Source organism: Nymphalis io, chromosome 5 (genome assembly GCF_905147045.1).
Source record: "Nymphalis io chromosome 5, ilAglIoxx1.1, whole genome shotgun sequence".
In the NCBI taxonomy this organism is placed as follows: domain Eukaryota; kingdom Metazoa; phylum Arthropoda; class Insecta; order Lepidoptera; family Nymphalidae; genus Nymphalis; species Nymphalis io.
The window spans coordinates 9,439,715-9,456,135 of NC_065892.1; the positions used below are offsets into that span (position 1 = coordinate 9,439,715).

Below are 16,421 nucleotides of genomic sequence, written 5' to 3' on the forward strand. Positions count from 1 at the left end.
TATTTATTTTTAATATTTTTGCTGCAATATATTAAAACAACTTATGGTATTGACTATAAAATTAATTCTGTGGCCAATATCAATAACCCCTTTTATAATACTTTTCTTATAAGAATAGAAGCAATCAATATTGGTTGTTATATATAGTATATATACCTTTTTATGTAATATTCTTGATATTTGCAAAGTTAATCTTACCTTGTTAGCAAACAGCAAAATCTGGTTTACATTTTAATCAAAAATGTACTTGGGCCATTACAGTACCAATCCACAGAATTAATTTATTGGAATGAATAAATAAATAATTTAATGTACTCATAGGAGTAAAGCTAACTCATAGGAGTAAGCAAGTATTTAATCTTAATTAAAGTAATTGTCCTTTTTAGGTTGTTGGACCACGTTTTATGGAAAACAGAAAGCCATACGAATTAAAAAATGTTTTAATAGTGTATAACTTTTTACAAGTTATATTCAGTGCATGGCTATTCTATGAGGTAAGTTTGCTATTACTAAATTTTGTTAAGCTACCACATTTTCTATTTTATTAATCCTATTGTTATATGTATGTAGTCATGCTTTGTGTTATGTCAAGGTCATTTTATTTTTGATTGAAAATTCAATATATTGAAAAATATTAACATTGTTCACACAGATGTTATATGATAATTTGACTAAATGGAATGCTGTAATTATAAATGATTTAAATATTATGTAGTTCATTTGCTTAAATGTTAATTATATATTTAATCTTTACAATGACCCTTTTGTATTCAATTACTGATTAAAACTATGGTAAGTAACATTATTTACACTTACATTATAATTTTTTCAGATATTATTAAATATATGTATATTTGTTTGACAATGTCTAATACCTTTTTTTTCAGAAAAATAATTTATTTTTATGTATAGAAGAATCTCATACAAAAATAATCAAAAATAGTGCTTATTCTGTCATGCATAATCTTTAAACTAAACCAATTTGATGGTATGAAACAACTCATTGTCTTCTTTCCATGTTAGAAAAAGAAAGATATATTAGTTTCATTGGGTGACTCTAAAATATTGTCACTAATGACACAACCATTTAAAAATATATATCTATTTGTAATCTTTGAGATAATATTTTGTAAATATCAGTGTACAAACTTTTTAACCCTTATCTATAAGATTATTATTGAAGGTGTCAATTTCAAATGTATTTTAATCAAATAAGTTTAATCTAACCGTCTTTAACGTTGACATAAATTCATGAATATCATAATAATGATCGGAATAAGAGATAAACTTCTTGCAAGTACCTCATAATCATTAATTATAAGGTATTACAATAGTTCTTATGCAGTGAACTCTCATTATTTTACATATTACACACATGTTTACTTACTAGGTCGAAAGTAAATAATGCATATTGCATAAATATGAAAAGTTTTTGAAGATTATAATGTTGTAAAATTTACGCTGTTATCAAGATTTTCAAAATAATATATTAAAGAAAAGCAGTTGTTGAGGTGTCACAATTTCACCGTTGAAAATTTTTAAATTAAATTAATTAATATAAATAAATTGTTCTAATATTAATGATAAGTAATATAATTTAATTTTACTAAGTCCGCCCTCGTCGTATTATGTAGTATAGTCTTCCTCAATAAATACCCTTTGCTTTGTATATTAGTATAAATATAATTTAATTTGAATTAATTCTTTTTAATCTCTTGGTAAGGGAGTGTGATAGGAATAGTATTAGTAAAATGTGATTGTGGTTAACTTAGGTTATATAGTAGTAACACTGATCACCTATATATATTAATTTAATATAATGTACTCAGAGCTTGATGGGAGGCTGGCTGAATCATTACAGCTTACGATGCCAACCTGTGGACTACTCTGACAATCCTATTGCTACTAGAGTAAGTGATGAAAGAACCAGAAACGTTCGGCTCGGATCACAACTAACCTCACTGTAAATAGACATTCATTCTTTTCAGGAACCCATTTACCTGTATATAGTCCACGATACAGGGTTTCTACGGTATATAGATTTAAAATGTGTATATTAATATTAAGTTATTATAAACTAACATTAAAGTGTCGATACATGAGCATATATATAATTTAAAAATGAAAAAATAGTTTATACTTGTCAGGAAGGTGCAACGAACTGAACGCCCTTGATAAACGTTATCAGTTAGAAATTTGTACGCCTAAAGTACATTGACAATCTATATATTTTTAATTTACATATGTGCCATGTATCCGCTCTTATGAATATATTACGTACGTTCTTAAAAAGTCTGCTAAAGACTGTCGGTATGTGGTGATTAACTGAGGGTCTGCGTGCGACGGCATGCAGTGCTATGCAATTATACGAATAACACAGGGCCAGGTGTCGGCATATTGTTTCAGATCGGGGCCGCTGGCTGGTTCACAGGCAGGTATAGCTTTCAGTGTCAGCCGGTCGACCACTCGAAAAATCCACAAACGATGAGGGTGAATTATCTATAGTTTTTAACCCAAGTTAGCCTTTTCGGTGTTTTTTCATTCCTGTAGTATGATCACTTAGTACCCTCGCCCGTATATTCACTTCACTTGTACACCTCACATTCAATAACACAACACTTCCTAGATATGTATAGAATTCCAACTCTGTATTGGTATTCGTTTTTGCCATCCGAGGCCCTCTTACAAACTGACGTTGGCCCCTCGATCAACATATTTATCATAATTTGTACCCAATAATCATCATTATCATAATTAATTTTCGATCAATATTAACAAATCAATGGGAAAGATAAATAAATGTAAAATTAGTGGATGAAGTGTACGCATTATTTTGTAACATATTTGACAATTGTTTAGAAAATACAATAACAATATAAAATTTTAATAAAAAATAACACCGATTTCGGTGGCGATCTTCATGTTCCATTTTACCAAATGATACCGGAATTCACGTGTGAAAATCGCTATAATTTGCATGTAATATTGGAGGGGTTCCCTCAATTCCTCATATCAATGAGAAACAGAACTACTCTCAAGAAATATCAGAACAGGATTTTGATAACAATGGATCCAATCTGAAAATATATTATTTTGAAGTTTGTTCAAAATAAAATGTTCCTCATCCACTTGTTTTACTAAATAAATGAAATTCATAACAAACTTGTGACATAATTTGTATAATCTGTTTTATTTAGAAAAAAAATGAATGAACGGATCATTAATTGTAATAACTACAAATTATCTCACAATCACTCCATTTAACGTCATAACTCATCGTCATAAGACTAGTTGTAGATATTCACTCCACAACATGTGGCGATACCAACCAATTCATTATTGTAAAGTATTCATTCATATGTTAATTTCGATTTAATGTTAACATGGAATTCTATAAATAATTCATTTAGTTCGATAATTAATAATTATATTAAATAGAAATTTATAAAAAGCTTATAGCCAGAAAAGGCTATTATATATATTGCTTAGCTTTTTGGCTTATTAATTCTTTTAAATATTACTTCTAAGACATAACGTTAAAATTATTTGATGTGTTTTAGATGGTACATGCATGTTGGTGGTACTACTTCTCAAAGTTCACTGAATTCTTCGATACGGTGCGTGTTTTTTTTATATATTATATGTAATAATGTCCTCCAGACCGATTTCAGCCATGCCGGTCAATCTCAAGAGAGATTAACTAATTGCGCAGAAGATATTATAGTACACAAGTTTTTGTGCAAACGCAGGTGCACTCTCTATTCCCTAGCTCTCATAAAACGATGGGACGGCAATCCGGCACGACCGGAAAGAGTTCAGGCGCTAGACAAACAGCTTTACATGCTTTTCGAGGCACGGGAGTGTACACACTTGCAACTTCCAGACTCCGAGCTGCTATTGAGAATTTTCTGACAGAAAAACCCAATAACTTTTATTGGCCTGACCTGGGAATTGAACGTAGGACCTCCGAGTCAGCGGCCTTATATCTAGCCACTAGACCAATGAGGCAGTCAATATTATATGCATTTATCTAAACAATGAGTCCATACATACTTTAGCTAAATTTAGTAGTTTTAATTTAAATATTATAAGTAAGTTATTATGTTGAATAAGACATATCATATCAATTTGTATACATTGCCTCACAAACACATGTCTTAACAGAAAATTCGCCGAATAATTTATATGTCAATTTTGATAAGATAAACTTCGTAACTATTAATACCCTGATATCATCTATACAATCCTACATATAATTGTCCCCTTAGTAACTGTTGATCCGGTTATAAAAGTTCGAACTATTTAAGATTGGTGTCGTGAAGTTAGTTCGTAAGAACAAACTGTTTGTATATGACTCGCGATGAAAACAAAAAAGTTTGATATTAAAATGACCATCAAAGTGCCATTTGCGTTACGACTCCTATCGTCATATAAATATTAAAAATTATGATTGATGCTAACAAATGCTAACTTCTCGTGAGTGGTAGAAAATGTTATCTTTTTTTAGGATTATAACGAGCACATTAAATGATTAGACTGCCATCCGAAATTATTTTGCCTTAGAATTGTTTATTTTTTGTTCAGCTTTGTTTAATATAAACGCAATTAAAATTAATATTGTTTCGGTAACTAGAACTAGTTTGCTGGTTCTGCAAAAAATAGCTAAACTTAATTGGGTACACTAACGCGCTTACCTTATCACAATGCATTATACGTTACAAATTAATTTTGGCGATCGTTTTAAACTGTTACAAACATCTTTTGTTATATTTAAATAGTAGGAATAATAATTATTGACTCGTTGCAGATCTTCTTTGTCTTAAGAAAGAAATTCGATCACGTATCGACATTACACGTAATTCATCATGGAGTGATGCCAATGTCGGTGTGGTTCGGAGTGAAGTTCACTCCGGGCGGTCACTCTACGTTCTTCGGCCTCCTGAATACGTTTGTACACATCGTTATGTACTCGTACTACATGTTGGCAGCCATGGGACCACAACTCAGGCCGTACCTGTGGTGGAAGAAATACCTCACAACATTGCAGATGGTAAGTACAAATTTTTAGGATACCGTAACCTGTCACTCCACGTCCGCTGCAACCAATACGTGTACATGTTTCAAATTGTTGACAGTTCAAAAACGATTAATTGTTATATTATAATATCCTACTGCACGATTTATTCTTTCACATCGGAGATCTTCAATCCCCTCATTCTCATAGGCCGATAACATAAAATTAATTAGTCACATTGAGATCCATAATTTAAAATGAGATGCTAACGCTTTTGCGTTACGAGTTTTTACTTGTGCTTTCAGCTATCTAGGCATGAGATCGTTATCGTAAACATATATTAGCACAAACATAAAGACATGTACCTACTCGCGGAATATTAGAATAAGGGAAAACCTTCTCATCCCGGTGGGATGATCAACTTCCTAAGTTCAGACTGTTGCAGATTCTTGACAGAAAAGCAACCATACAAGCTAACGAGACCAGACAATTAGTGACCTTACGATTATTACGACCTTAAGGTTGGTGGCGCATTGGTAATGTAAGCGATGGTTAACGTTTCTTACAATGCCAATGTCTATTGGCGTTGGTGACCACTTACCATTAATTGGCCCATCTACTCGTCCGCCTTCCTTTTCTATAATATATATGTGGTAATATTTGGCATAAAATTCTGCAAGTTGAATAAAAAATATTTTTGCATTACTATAGGTATCAATTATGTCTGTAGGTCTAATAATACTGTCTCTGTAGCAATTCCAAGGTGTAGCCTCATTTTACATCCAATCATTTTCCTTAACAGAAGTCCTTGTTTCAACTATGAGATATTTATGAGTTGTTTCCTGGTTATTGAATGCCAACGTTTAATGCGATACTATAAAAGGCTTTTGTTTGTTCATGTGTTTAAAAAAATTGTCGGTCGGTTCACGCATCACACTACAATTAGTCATGTACTGGATCGTTGAAAATGTTTTTCTACGAATACCAATGTGGATTATTAGATTCTCGATCCGCGAATACGAATACCGGCCTCATGTTTTATTTCATTAATATCTTATAACTTTCTATAATAAATGTTTAAATAGTTTGTTATTATGATAAAACTATTTAGGAGTTGAGGTTTCATAAGTTTAATTAGCATTTATTTATAATTTAGACAATAATTAATATTCTGCCCACAGGTGCAGTTCGTTGGAATAATGGTGCACGCCTTCCAACTGCTTTTCATCGACTGCGACTACCCGCGTGCCTTCGTTTGGTGGATCGGCATGCACGCTGTTATGTTCTTCTTCCTCTTCAAAGACTTCTACAACCAGTCCTATTCCAAACCTAAGGTTTGAAAACTACCCTTTATTTTAATTTCACGATGTTCAAAAATCGAAGGAGGTAGAGAAAAGGTTTTTTTGTAATCACACCAATATTTTAGTTAATATCTAATATAACATAGATGAATTAAAGAAGTAAAATATCATAAGTTTACATCATAAACCAACAAAAACTATACAATTTATTATTATGATTATCTCTTGCGTAATCTATTTACCTACTATAGGAAGTAGAATACTATTTATAATACCTATGCTCATATAGACTTATAAATTTAATAATTATATTTTTTGATCGATACTAATTATTAATACAATTTATTTGTTCTAAAAAGTGTTTCACAATTATGTTTGTGGTTTGCGTGTGTCAGGTGCGCGCGAGGTCGCCGCAGCCGCAGACGACGGAGCTGGACGAGGACGTGAATATGTACAAGAACGGTGCGCTCAAGAATGGCTTCAGCAACGGACACACGAACGGGCTGGTGCGGGCGCGCACCGTGCTGCCGGCGGGCAACTGACCGACCGCTCGCCGACACTTTTGTAACTGACCGCCCGCGCGCCCGCCCGGACACCGCTCGCCGACACTTTAGTAACTGAGGCCGCGCCGTCGCCGGACGCCATCTCCTGACTTTATTTTTGTAACCACTGACGTTTTTGTAGCCTGTTTATATGAGAAATTTAAAAGACATAGTATTTAATATTGAATCGACTGAACGAACGGGAACTATACACTTTTTTTATTTTAAATCGAAACTGTTTCGATTTATTTCCTCGTCTGCGCCGAGCGCTTTGTTGGTAATGAATTTTGTGGGAAGACGGACAATTTAGACTAATAATACTGACTTACTTGAGATATGTATGGATAAGTGGGTCTGACGTAATGTGGACCTTCCGGGCAAAGGTGTTGGAAAGAGGTGCAGTGAAACGCATCTCTGATCCGTTTTAGTGTTAAATGTGATTTATCTAGTGTATATAAAGTTAAGCGGTATCGATGGTGTACATTTTATTTTATTGATACAAAGTTTAGCTAGAAGTCGTGATCGCATAGCGTTTTGTACTGGTATTAATTTTTAATATTTTGCTTTTAGTTTAGCTCCGGAAAGCAATTTTTATCAAATTTACTGTTTGTATAAAGTCGGTCTGTTATCGTTTTAATTTCCACATAAAACACATCCTGCTGCAGAAACAAATTGTCAATTATTTAAAATAATTTTATGAAATTTTATTCTTATTGATGCGATATTTCCAATGTTATAAATGTTATTAAATTAAATTTTATAAAATTTTATTATGTTGAAACAACAAAAAAAACTTGTGATGAACTAGGAACATCCTTTTTTATTGTAAATTTTATGTACATATAAATAAAAATAAGCAGATACAGATTATCAATTGTAACTAAAGTATAAAATATATATGAATGTTTGCATACAACTTTATCTAATCAACATCTCAATCATGCCATGGTCAACCTTTGAAGAACTGGCTAGACCATACAAAATGAAATGCTTTTGCTTACACTTAGATGGTTGTGTTGGTTATTTATTTTGTTTAATTTTATTTATATACCAAATACATGTGTGTACATGTCCCAATGTCGCTGCAAACTTAATATTATATTAATTAATTATACAATTACCATGAGGGTACAAAATTATGTTAATTGTTAGTTAAGCAAGTTAAAGCAATGCTGTAATTAAAAAGGTTTCTGGGATATTATGGCAGATTGGGGCCTTATGCATACTACTGTTTCACGTTGTGAAAATATGCTTATTACTACGTAATATAAACGCATTTGTTTCACTACATGTTACAAAGAGGAAGGTTTAAACATAACAACAGGTTTTTGTAGCAATAACCATTAATGTTCATATTTAGTCTTCCGTTTTTGTTTTGTACTTATCTGAAATTAGGTGCTTTGCATTCTCCATACAACTCTTATAATTAGCAGGTACAAGCTAAGCTCGCCATTTTTTGTAAATATAAACTTTGTTTCATTAGTGATATTAAAATCCGTTTATGTAATATTGCAATTTTTATACAAAATGCAAATAAATTATAAGATAAATTTTTGTACTACATTTTCTACTGCTTCACCTGTTATATGAAATGTTTCAACAAGAAAATACCTCTTCAACACAAAAGATAGTTTTATTGATAAAGATAATTAGACTAGACACATATAAATAATTCAAAAGACCACCTACAACACCATAATCAATATATTAACAATATGGGCTATTAAGTACTTCAGAAATTCGTATCAAAATATCCTGTAAAATGGACAGATAAGTTATGCGGATTTAGCACAGCGAAACCCTAAGTTGCCAGCAGAACTGTCGTCTGTGTTATGTGAACGTGCAGAACATCGGTATCTATAGCAGTATGATCGATGGCATAAGTATGAACCACCTTTCTTTACCTTCTCATTTGGCTGAAAAAAATAATGTTATTGAGTAAAATGAGATTAATTTACATCTTGATATGCATTAAAGTGAATTTATTTATTTAATAAAAAATCGAAAATAATAATTACAAAAACTTATAAATGCAGACTGCAAGTACTATACTTTTATAACATAACCATCTAAAATGTTAACATTTTTTGTATATAAAACATTGTCTATGATTTATTGATATGTCTTTAAAATATTAGGTACATTCAATTTTATTAGTATCAATAAGAGTCAACAACTTTGATGGAATTGTAAGATTTAATTTTAAATGACTTACATTGTCATTGGACCAGAAATCTTCAGTCCATTCCCAAACATTACCAGCTATATTGTAAAGACCGAAATCATTCTGAGGAAACAGGTGTACTGGATTTGTGCCAATGAATCCGTCCTTTGCTGAATTGTGATTAGGAAATGTCCCTTGCCATATGTTAGCCCTGAACATTAATTTGTATTAGTTTACATGATAACTATATTTAATTGAATTTTATTATTATATTTTTAGATTAAAAAGTAAATAATATAAGAATTCTAAAAACTAAATATAGCAAAGACAACCAACCTAAGATCATAATAAAGCAATTCACTTCTTTTCAGTGTGTAGTGCTTAAGTGATATAAAAAAAAATGATCAAAGATACATTTGGTAATTATATCAACCGAAAAAAAAATAATTACTAATTTTTGTTAAAAAACTACCAAGTATTAAGAAGTTAGAATAATAAAAATTATGTAACTCAGTCATTAGAAAATGAAAGATATTACCCAATCTGCTTTCATATACTGTAATAGCGTAATAATAAATTGCCAGACATCATTATTTTTATTATAACCATAATGTAGCTGACACTATATTATGCTACATATAAAAAAATATATTTCATATCTAAATATTGTCTTGTAACCTTACATATGCTTTCTATTGGGAAAAAGTTTGTCTCCCCATGGGTAGGTATAGTTGTTATGGCCACCACGACAAGCCGCTTCCCATTCCACTTCAGTTGGTAATCTAGCATTTCTCCAAGCACAATAGGCTTTTGCATCATTCCATGAAACATGGATTACTGGGTGATCCATTATATCTTTGAAAATAAATAGTATTTTCATCAAATCAATATAATGTAATATACACAAGCACCAGTTACAGATTCCTTGTTGTAAAGCAATATTCAAATGCTTATATACTGCGTTAAAACTAGACATTTCAATAAATTGGATACTTGATTGCCATAATAATTCAGTCTTACAAGTTACATTGTTTTCTATATGATTGCAAACTCATAGAAATTAAATACCTGTTATATTAGAATTAGGACCAAAAGGTTTTCTCCAGTTTGTTCCGGAAACTTTGTACCACCATGGTGCTTGCATCACACGATAATCCTTTAATTGCTCCTTAAATGTACTATTGAGAAAAAGTGTGAACACAAAACTATCACCAAATTTTTCGGCTTCAGTCTTATAATTAGTTGAATCAGTAAAAACAGTAAAATCCCTGTTTGAGACTTCAAACTTATCTATGTAAAAACTTTTTAATAATAGTAATCTTTTTGGACCTTCCCTATCACTATCTATAACAATTTCATCGGTACCAAATTGATAAGTGTTTGCTGGAATAAAAACCATTTCTGCGACGGCATTTTCATTAATATCATTTTGATACTTAAGAGGACATTGGTTTGTTGATACAGTGTTATAAAAACTTTTTTTTTTATAATTAAGTTCAGTTTTATCGCGATTTACATTGCACCCACATGATGTTTCTACGTTACTTATTATTCGAAACTGTAAGACATTTAAAAGGAGTAACGCTATTAACATTTTAACTATAAGAGTTTTGTTTATAAAAGTACAAAAACCGCCGAAACAAAAATGACATAAAATGTCTACAGCTGCTGTGAAGTTGTGAACTGACAGATGATAATCTGCACAAGTCATAAAATAACGTAGGTAATTCAAATAAGACTGACATATGATTTTTTTAAATGGCAATAAAAAACAAAAGGTCATTAAAAGCCATGATGGCCTAGTAGTTAGAACGCGTAAATCTTAACCGACGATCGTGGGTTCAAACCCAGGCAAGCACCACTAAATTTTCATGTTGTCAATTTCATTTATTTAATTTGTGATTATAATTCACGTCGTGCTTGACGGTGCAGGAAAACACCGTGAGGAAACCTGCATGTGTCTAATTTCATAGAAATTATGTCACATGTGTATTCTACCAACCCACATTGGAGCAGCGGGGTGGAATAAGCTCCAAACCTTCTCCTCAAAAGGGAAAGGAGGCGTTAGCCCAGCTGTGGGACATTAACAGGCCTTTATATTATTATTATTTATCATTATTAGATTCACGCGTTCTTACCACTAGGCCATCTTGGCTTATCATGGCTCGGATATATGGAAAATTACACATTCAATACAACCATCACAATACAAACCAATAACATGCCTGCCATAATATATAAGATCCTTACATCAGTAATAGATTCAAAAATAAATGACCACATTGAAAGATACAATATAAAGGAACAAAAGGGATGTAGACGGGGCCATATGGGATGCAAGGAACAGTTAGTCATAGACTCAATAATACACAAACATGCCACTACCACAACATTAAGTTTACTTTATACCTATATAGAATATAAAAAAAGGATTATCAGCAATAGACAGACTGACTATTAAAAGACAAAACGGAGGCAGAGGTTTAAAACATATCCAAAACTAATGGCAAAATCAAATTAATAAACTTAAAATATTTTTCGATTTAAAATCTCACTCTAGCCACAAACACAAAGTCATAACCGTGACTGATTAGAATTATACTCAACTTAAGCTAACAGGATAAAATAGAAAATAACAGTAATAATGAGCCGCAAAAACAAAAAATAGACAACTGGACAAAGAAAATACTTCATGGGCGACATCCTCATGAACTAGAACAACCCCATATTGATGCAAGAGCATCAAATAAATGCCTTCGAGTTGGTAATTTATTCCTGGAAACTGAAGGATTTATAATAGCGATACAAGACCAAATCATTAACACAAGAAATTACAGGAAATATATAATAAAAGACCCTACTATGAAAACGATATATGCCCAAAATGTCAAAGACACCCGGAAACTATACAACATATTACCGGAGCTTGCATAGCCCTTACACAGACTGATTACACTCACAACAACAACCAAGTAGTTAATATTATTCACCAAAAGTTAGCACTCAAACATTCACTAATACAAAACACGAACACTCACAACAAATACGCGCTCCAAAATATTCTTGAAAATACATCACACAAACTCTATTACGACCGCGCCATACTAATCGATTAGACTATTCACTACAATAGACCCGATATAATAAAAAAACATTTCCATTCCTAACAATATACAAAAAAATACTGAAAAAATAAATAAATACACAGAAATTAGAGATGAAATCGCACGAATCTGGAAATAAGAGTAGGTAAGTATATACCATAGGACCAATAGTACTTTCAACAACCGGTGTTATTAATAATCTGAAAAAATCTACATACATACTACAAAAAACAACTATATTGAATACTTGTAGAATCGTGAGAAAATTTATGCAAATAGAAGAAAATGACAGTCCTCTACTAAACTAGCATACCACATGCTGCATTTACTTGGTTATCACCCGTAAATATAGCCAAAACGAGCCATGAGCTGAGAAATATAAATATATTTGTAAATAATAATAATAAAATATAGTTTATATATTTTTTTTATTTTAGTTTATAATATTTATAATAATTATAATATTTGTTATTTATGTTAGTATGATTATTTAAATAAGCTACGACGATTAATGGAAATAAAATTTATATAATAAAAAATGGCAATTACCTAATCGGATCATGCCATTATTAAAGGACTATTTTTGTTTTTCGATGGTCAAAATCGGCAGCGCCATTAGGCGGAGCTGATTATGTACTTAAATTTAAAATGTATATATATATATATATACCCCATTTTTTCCGTTTAGGGTTGAATTTCAAAAAAATGACAAAATACGTATGCATTTATTTTTGCTCAGAAACTTAACTAACCAGAAGCTTGTATATAAAATTTCATGCTTCTAATTTTGAAAATGACGTATTTCCATACAACCGTTCCAACTTTCAAAAATCCTTCCTTAATGCGTGTTTTCATCATAAAATGCATTAACTGTCAAATTTTCATATTTCTAACACCAGTGGTTTAGGCTCAGAGTTGAGTCAGTCAGGACAAATTATTATATATAGAAGAATAGAATAGAATAGAATATGCTTTATTGTACACCAAAAGAAGAAACTGAGGAACAATTATTTGCAATAAGTATGTCGATCTTCGAACCTCGACCTCGGGTCACTATGAGACAAAGTGTCTAGACCTAGACTAGAGGTTTTATATTAAGTATCAATATAATATCAGTATTGTTAGATTTAAGTTCAAATAAAATGACATATAAAGATAACTTACAAATGTATTTCTGTTAACCAAAAAAAAATCTATATAAGAAAGAAAATATCAAAAAATAAAACGTAAACTTAATTGCCTTACTCAACAAGACAGCGTAAAACGGGCGAGGTGGGATACTGAAAAGAAATAAAATTAAATGGGTCTATTTTAAAGAACGCGCTTTATTGTTATATCTTTCTATAAAAAAAATAAGATTTTTGACTAATAAAAAATACAAAGTTAGTATAATACCACTTGTTAGTAAGAGGATTCGAAAATTTAATAGGTAATAAAGGTAAGAGAAACAACCTTGGTTGTTAATGCTATCTGTTAACTGATACAGCAAAACCAACTTTCTTTCATTCCCGAAAAAACGAACTAAACAGGCATTTTTTTAATATAATAATATCATGTAGGCAAGTAAAATACAAACTATCTCACCTTAAAATGTATGAAGATCAAGTTAGTCGCTGGAAATAAATAAAAAAAAAATTAAAAAAGAATTTATGGTTAATATACATGATGCCTAAATAATATTATTATGCATCACTATTTTCTAATTGTGACGTATCAACTCAGAACAACAATAATTTCAGTTTTTAAGTTAACAGTATTAAAATTATAAGATACTCTTAACAATACGTTGTTCATTTCATTTTTATATAAACAGTTTTTTAAATTCTATACATATTATGTTGTATGCTTTTTAACTTACAATAACAATGGCACTATATCTTCTTGTTTCATTTTGCCATAATATTTTGATATACCGTCTACATGACCCATACCCACGACGGCCAACACACGTGGATTTTGAACTGTAAATATTATTTATATTAAAATTAATATTTTGATTTCTGAACTGCCGAACTGATTTCGAAACTGCCGAAGTGAACTTAGAACTACGGTCGGCCCCCGAGGTGGTAGTCCTACCAGATTGTTTTTGCAGCCTATGCCTGTGCCTTGCAGCAGGCGTAAACACAAAATTCCTTGAGAATTTTGAGTCTTAATAAACATTATCATTAGCTGTTCCCATCAACAGTTCCTACAGATATAATTTTTAATCGTTCAGGTAAAGGTACTTACCTGCACGGACACATTCTTGCAACGAAAACGCAAGACACTTATCGCGCTCATCAACGAATACATGAAATATTTTTTTAAAAGCCGGAACTTCTCTTGTTATCTCCTGAAACTGTTCCTGCACGTAGTCTTTATTTTTATACATTTCCAATTGTTTTTTACTAAAATATTTAAACTTAATGATTACGTCAAAATTACAAGCTTTGTACGTTCACTACTTTACAAGTTATAAGAAACATACTTCAATGGTTTAGGATTTGCCGTCGTGAGATGATAAAGGACTTGTCCTACTTCTAACACACTTAAAGATTGAAAAGCTCTAGCTATTGTAATCTGTATTGGACGATCACCGAGAAATAGTTTGCAGCCGGGTATTTTTTTCATCTAAAAGTATAAATAGAAAATATAACCATAAAATAATAGTATTTAAATCATTAACATTTGAAAATATTTATTAATTCTAAGTAAGCATAACACTATATTATATATACAATAGTACATTTACCTATTCATTTTCATAGACAAATTTGATTTTTAATAATCTATCAACTACCTCTTGATAAGCTCTTCTGAATTCGCCACCTGGTGCAACACCTAACTCCTTTGCAATATCTGCGTACGTCTTGAGTAGCATTGCGTGAAGCATTCCAGAAACCAAGCCCTGGCCCTTTACAGCCTGCCTAATAACAAATGAGAACTTAGAACTGGTAAAAAGTCAGACGTATCCGACAAACCAAGTAAACAGTTTTTTTCCAAAACAGAACAAAAGCCACTTACAGGTCATGTGCCTGCATATATATAATTAAAATTTAGTTATTTTAGGTAGGTAGTCATCGAACCATAGCTATACGTGTTTAGATATTTGTACAACAAACACAAACTAAAGCTGTTTAAAAAAGAAATAGTTAATTCCTTACTTTATTTTCTGTGCATCCAACTTTTTCGCATCTTCTAAAAATTTTTTATCATCTAATTCCAATAGAGAAACTCTTTGCCGACATAGCTCTATTAGAATTGCATTTGGATTTAAAACTTTAACTATCTGTGACAAAAATAGGATTTTAAGATAAATTAATTTGTACTTGGTTCCGATCCCTAAACATAATATTAATATATTTTATCTTATTCACACATGTAAAAAATAATTACAAGTATAAGCTACGTGTTACTAGGTTTTTTATATTGAGTTTGTTTACTAATTTAAAAAGTTGTTTATCGTCTCACTGACTATTCCATTAAAATGTTGCGAAAGTGACACAGAAATAGTCATGATATTCTTACACACCTTTGAAACATCTTCCACGGATTGCTTACTAAAATGAACAGTTCCGAGCAGAACAACCTTTGCTTCGTTATTGTTTTGTAGTAAAGTTGCTGAAGACGGAAGGTCAGAATCAACTAAACTCCCAAAACCTCTTGATATAATTGCTCTTGTATCTAAAATTAGTAGATAACAATTCTAATCATGTTATTTAAATTAAAGAATATAATATTAAGACAAAAATACAAACAATTGTTTGTTGCGTTATGTAATATTTTTATATGAAAATCAGATTGATATTGAATTCTTGGATACAAAATTTTCCACAAAACAGTACATGCTAATTTTTTCATTATAATTATAATTTTAACTAAAAAAAAATTTTGATTTAAATCTAGACATTGTTACTTAAAATTTGTGCTAAAATAGACTACTTTATCTATCATGTTAATTGTCAATTTTTTTTTATTTCCTATATTCGTTTATGTCCAGTCAAAATCGATAAATTTTTGGAAGTACTAATTAATTATAAAATATAAATAATATTAATTATAAATTAAAAAAAAAATAGTCTAGGACTTGGAATATATATTGTGTGTAGATATTATACGAATGTTTTAGAGATGTACGTTTTGCTTAGGTTTTTAAAGTAAAGAAAAAAAGTAGTCACAGCCTGTGAATGTTCCACTGCTGGGCTTTGGTTTGGAGCTTATTCCACTATGCAGCTCCAATGCGGGTTAGTGGAATAAACATGTGGCAGAATTTCAATTATCAAGCAAGAGATGAATTATAAACATAAATTAAGCACA

General features: G+C 31.0%; 3 protein-coding genes across 5 annotated transcripts in view; 1 reads left to right on the forward strand and 2 right to left on the reverse strand.

Moving 5' to 3' along the window:
• The window catches only part of LOC126768456 (elongation of very long chain fatty acids protein AAEL008004), a 26,861-nt gene extending 18,450 nt beyond the window's left edge, over positions 1 to 8,411 (forward strand). For 2 of the 3 annotated variants that reach the window (XM_050486567.1, XM_050486568.1), the window contains 6 exons: positions 387 to 494; positions 2,407 to 2,490; positions 3,561 to 3,617; positions 4,808 to 5,050; positions 6,196 to 6,348; positions 6,711 to 8,411. In XM_050486567.1, the coding sequence (XP_050342524.1) occupies positions 387 to 494; positions 2,407 to 2,490; positions 3,561 to 3,617; positions 4,808 to 5,050; positions 6,196 to 6,348; positions 6,711 to 6,857 (792 nt within the window). In that variant the 3' untranslated portion in view covers positions 6,858 to 8,411. Of the gene's footprint in view, positions 1 to 386; positions 495 to 1,829; positions 1,911 to 2,406; positions 2,491 to 3,560; positions 3,618 to 4,807; positions 5,051 to 6,195; positions 6,349 to 6,710 lie in introns of all 3 variants that reach the window. The other variant, XM_050486569.1, reaches the window with a different exon arrangement.
• LOC126768454 (formylglycine-generating enzyme) lies at positions 7,631 to 10,698 on the reverse strand. The gene is made up of 4 exons (XM_050486566.1): positions 10,090 to 10,698; positions 9,705 to 9,876; positions 9,073 to 9,232; positions 7,631 to 8,773 (listed from the first exon to the last, which is right to left on the reverse strand). Exons 1-4 carry the CDS (start codon positions 10,613 to 10,615, stop codon positions 8,633 to 8,635), a joined length of 999 nt encoding a protein of 332 aa, XP_050342523.1. The 5' UTR covers positions 10,616 to 10,698; the 3' UTR covers positions 7,631 to 8,632.
• Positions 10,699 to 13,351: 2,653 nt separating this feature from the next.
• On the reverse strand, positions 13,352 to 16,006 carry LOC126768457 (traB domain-containing protein-like). Its single transcript, XM_050486570.1, has 9 exons — positions 15,863 to 16,006; positions 15,637 to 15,788; positions 15,269 to 15,393; positions 14,905 to 15,031; positions 14,593 to 14,735; positions 14,355 to 14,512; positions 13,984 to 14,086; positions 13,710 to 13,738; positions 13,352 to 13,405 (listed from the first exon to the last, which is right to left on the reverse strand). Exons 1-8 carry the CDS (start codon positions 15,963 to 15,965, stop codon positions 13,732 to 13,734), a joined length of 918 nt encoding a protein of 305 aa, XP_050342527.1. The 5' UTR covers positions 15,966 to 16,006; the 3' UTR covers positions 13,352 to 13,405; positions 13,710 to 13,731.
• Between the last annotated feature and the right edge of the window lie 415 nt (positions 16,007 to 16,421).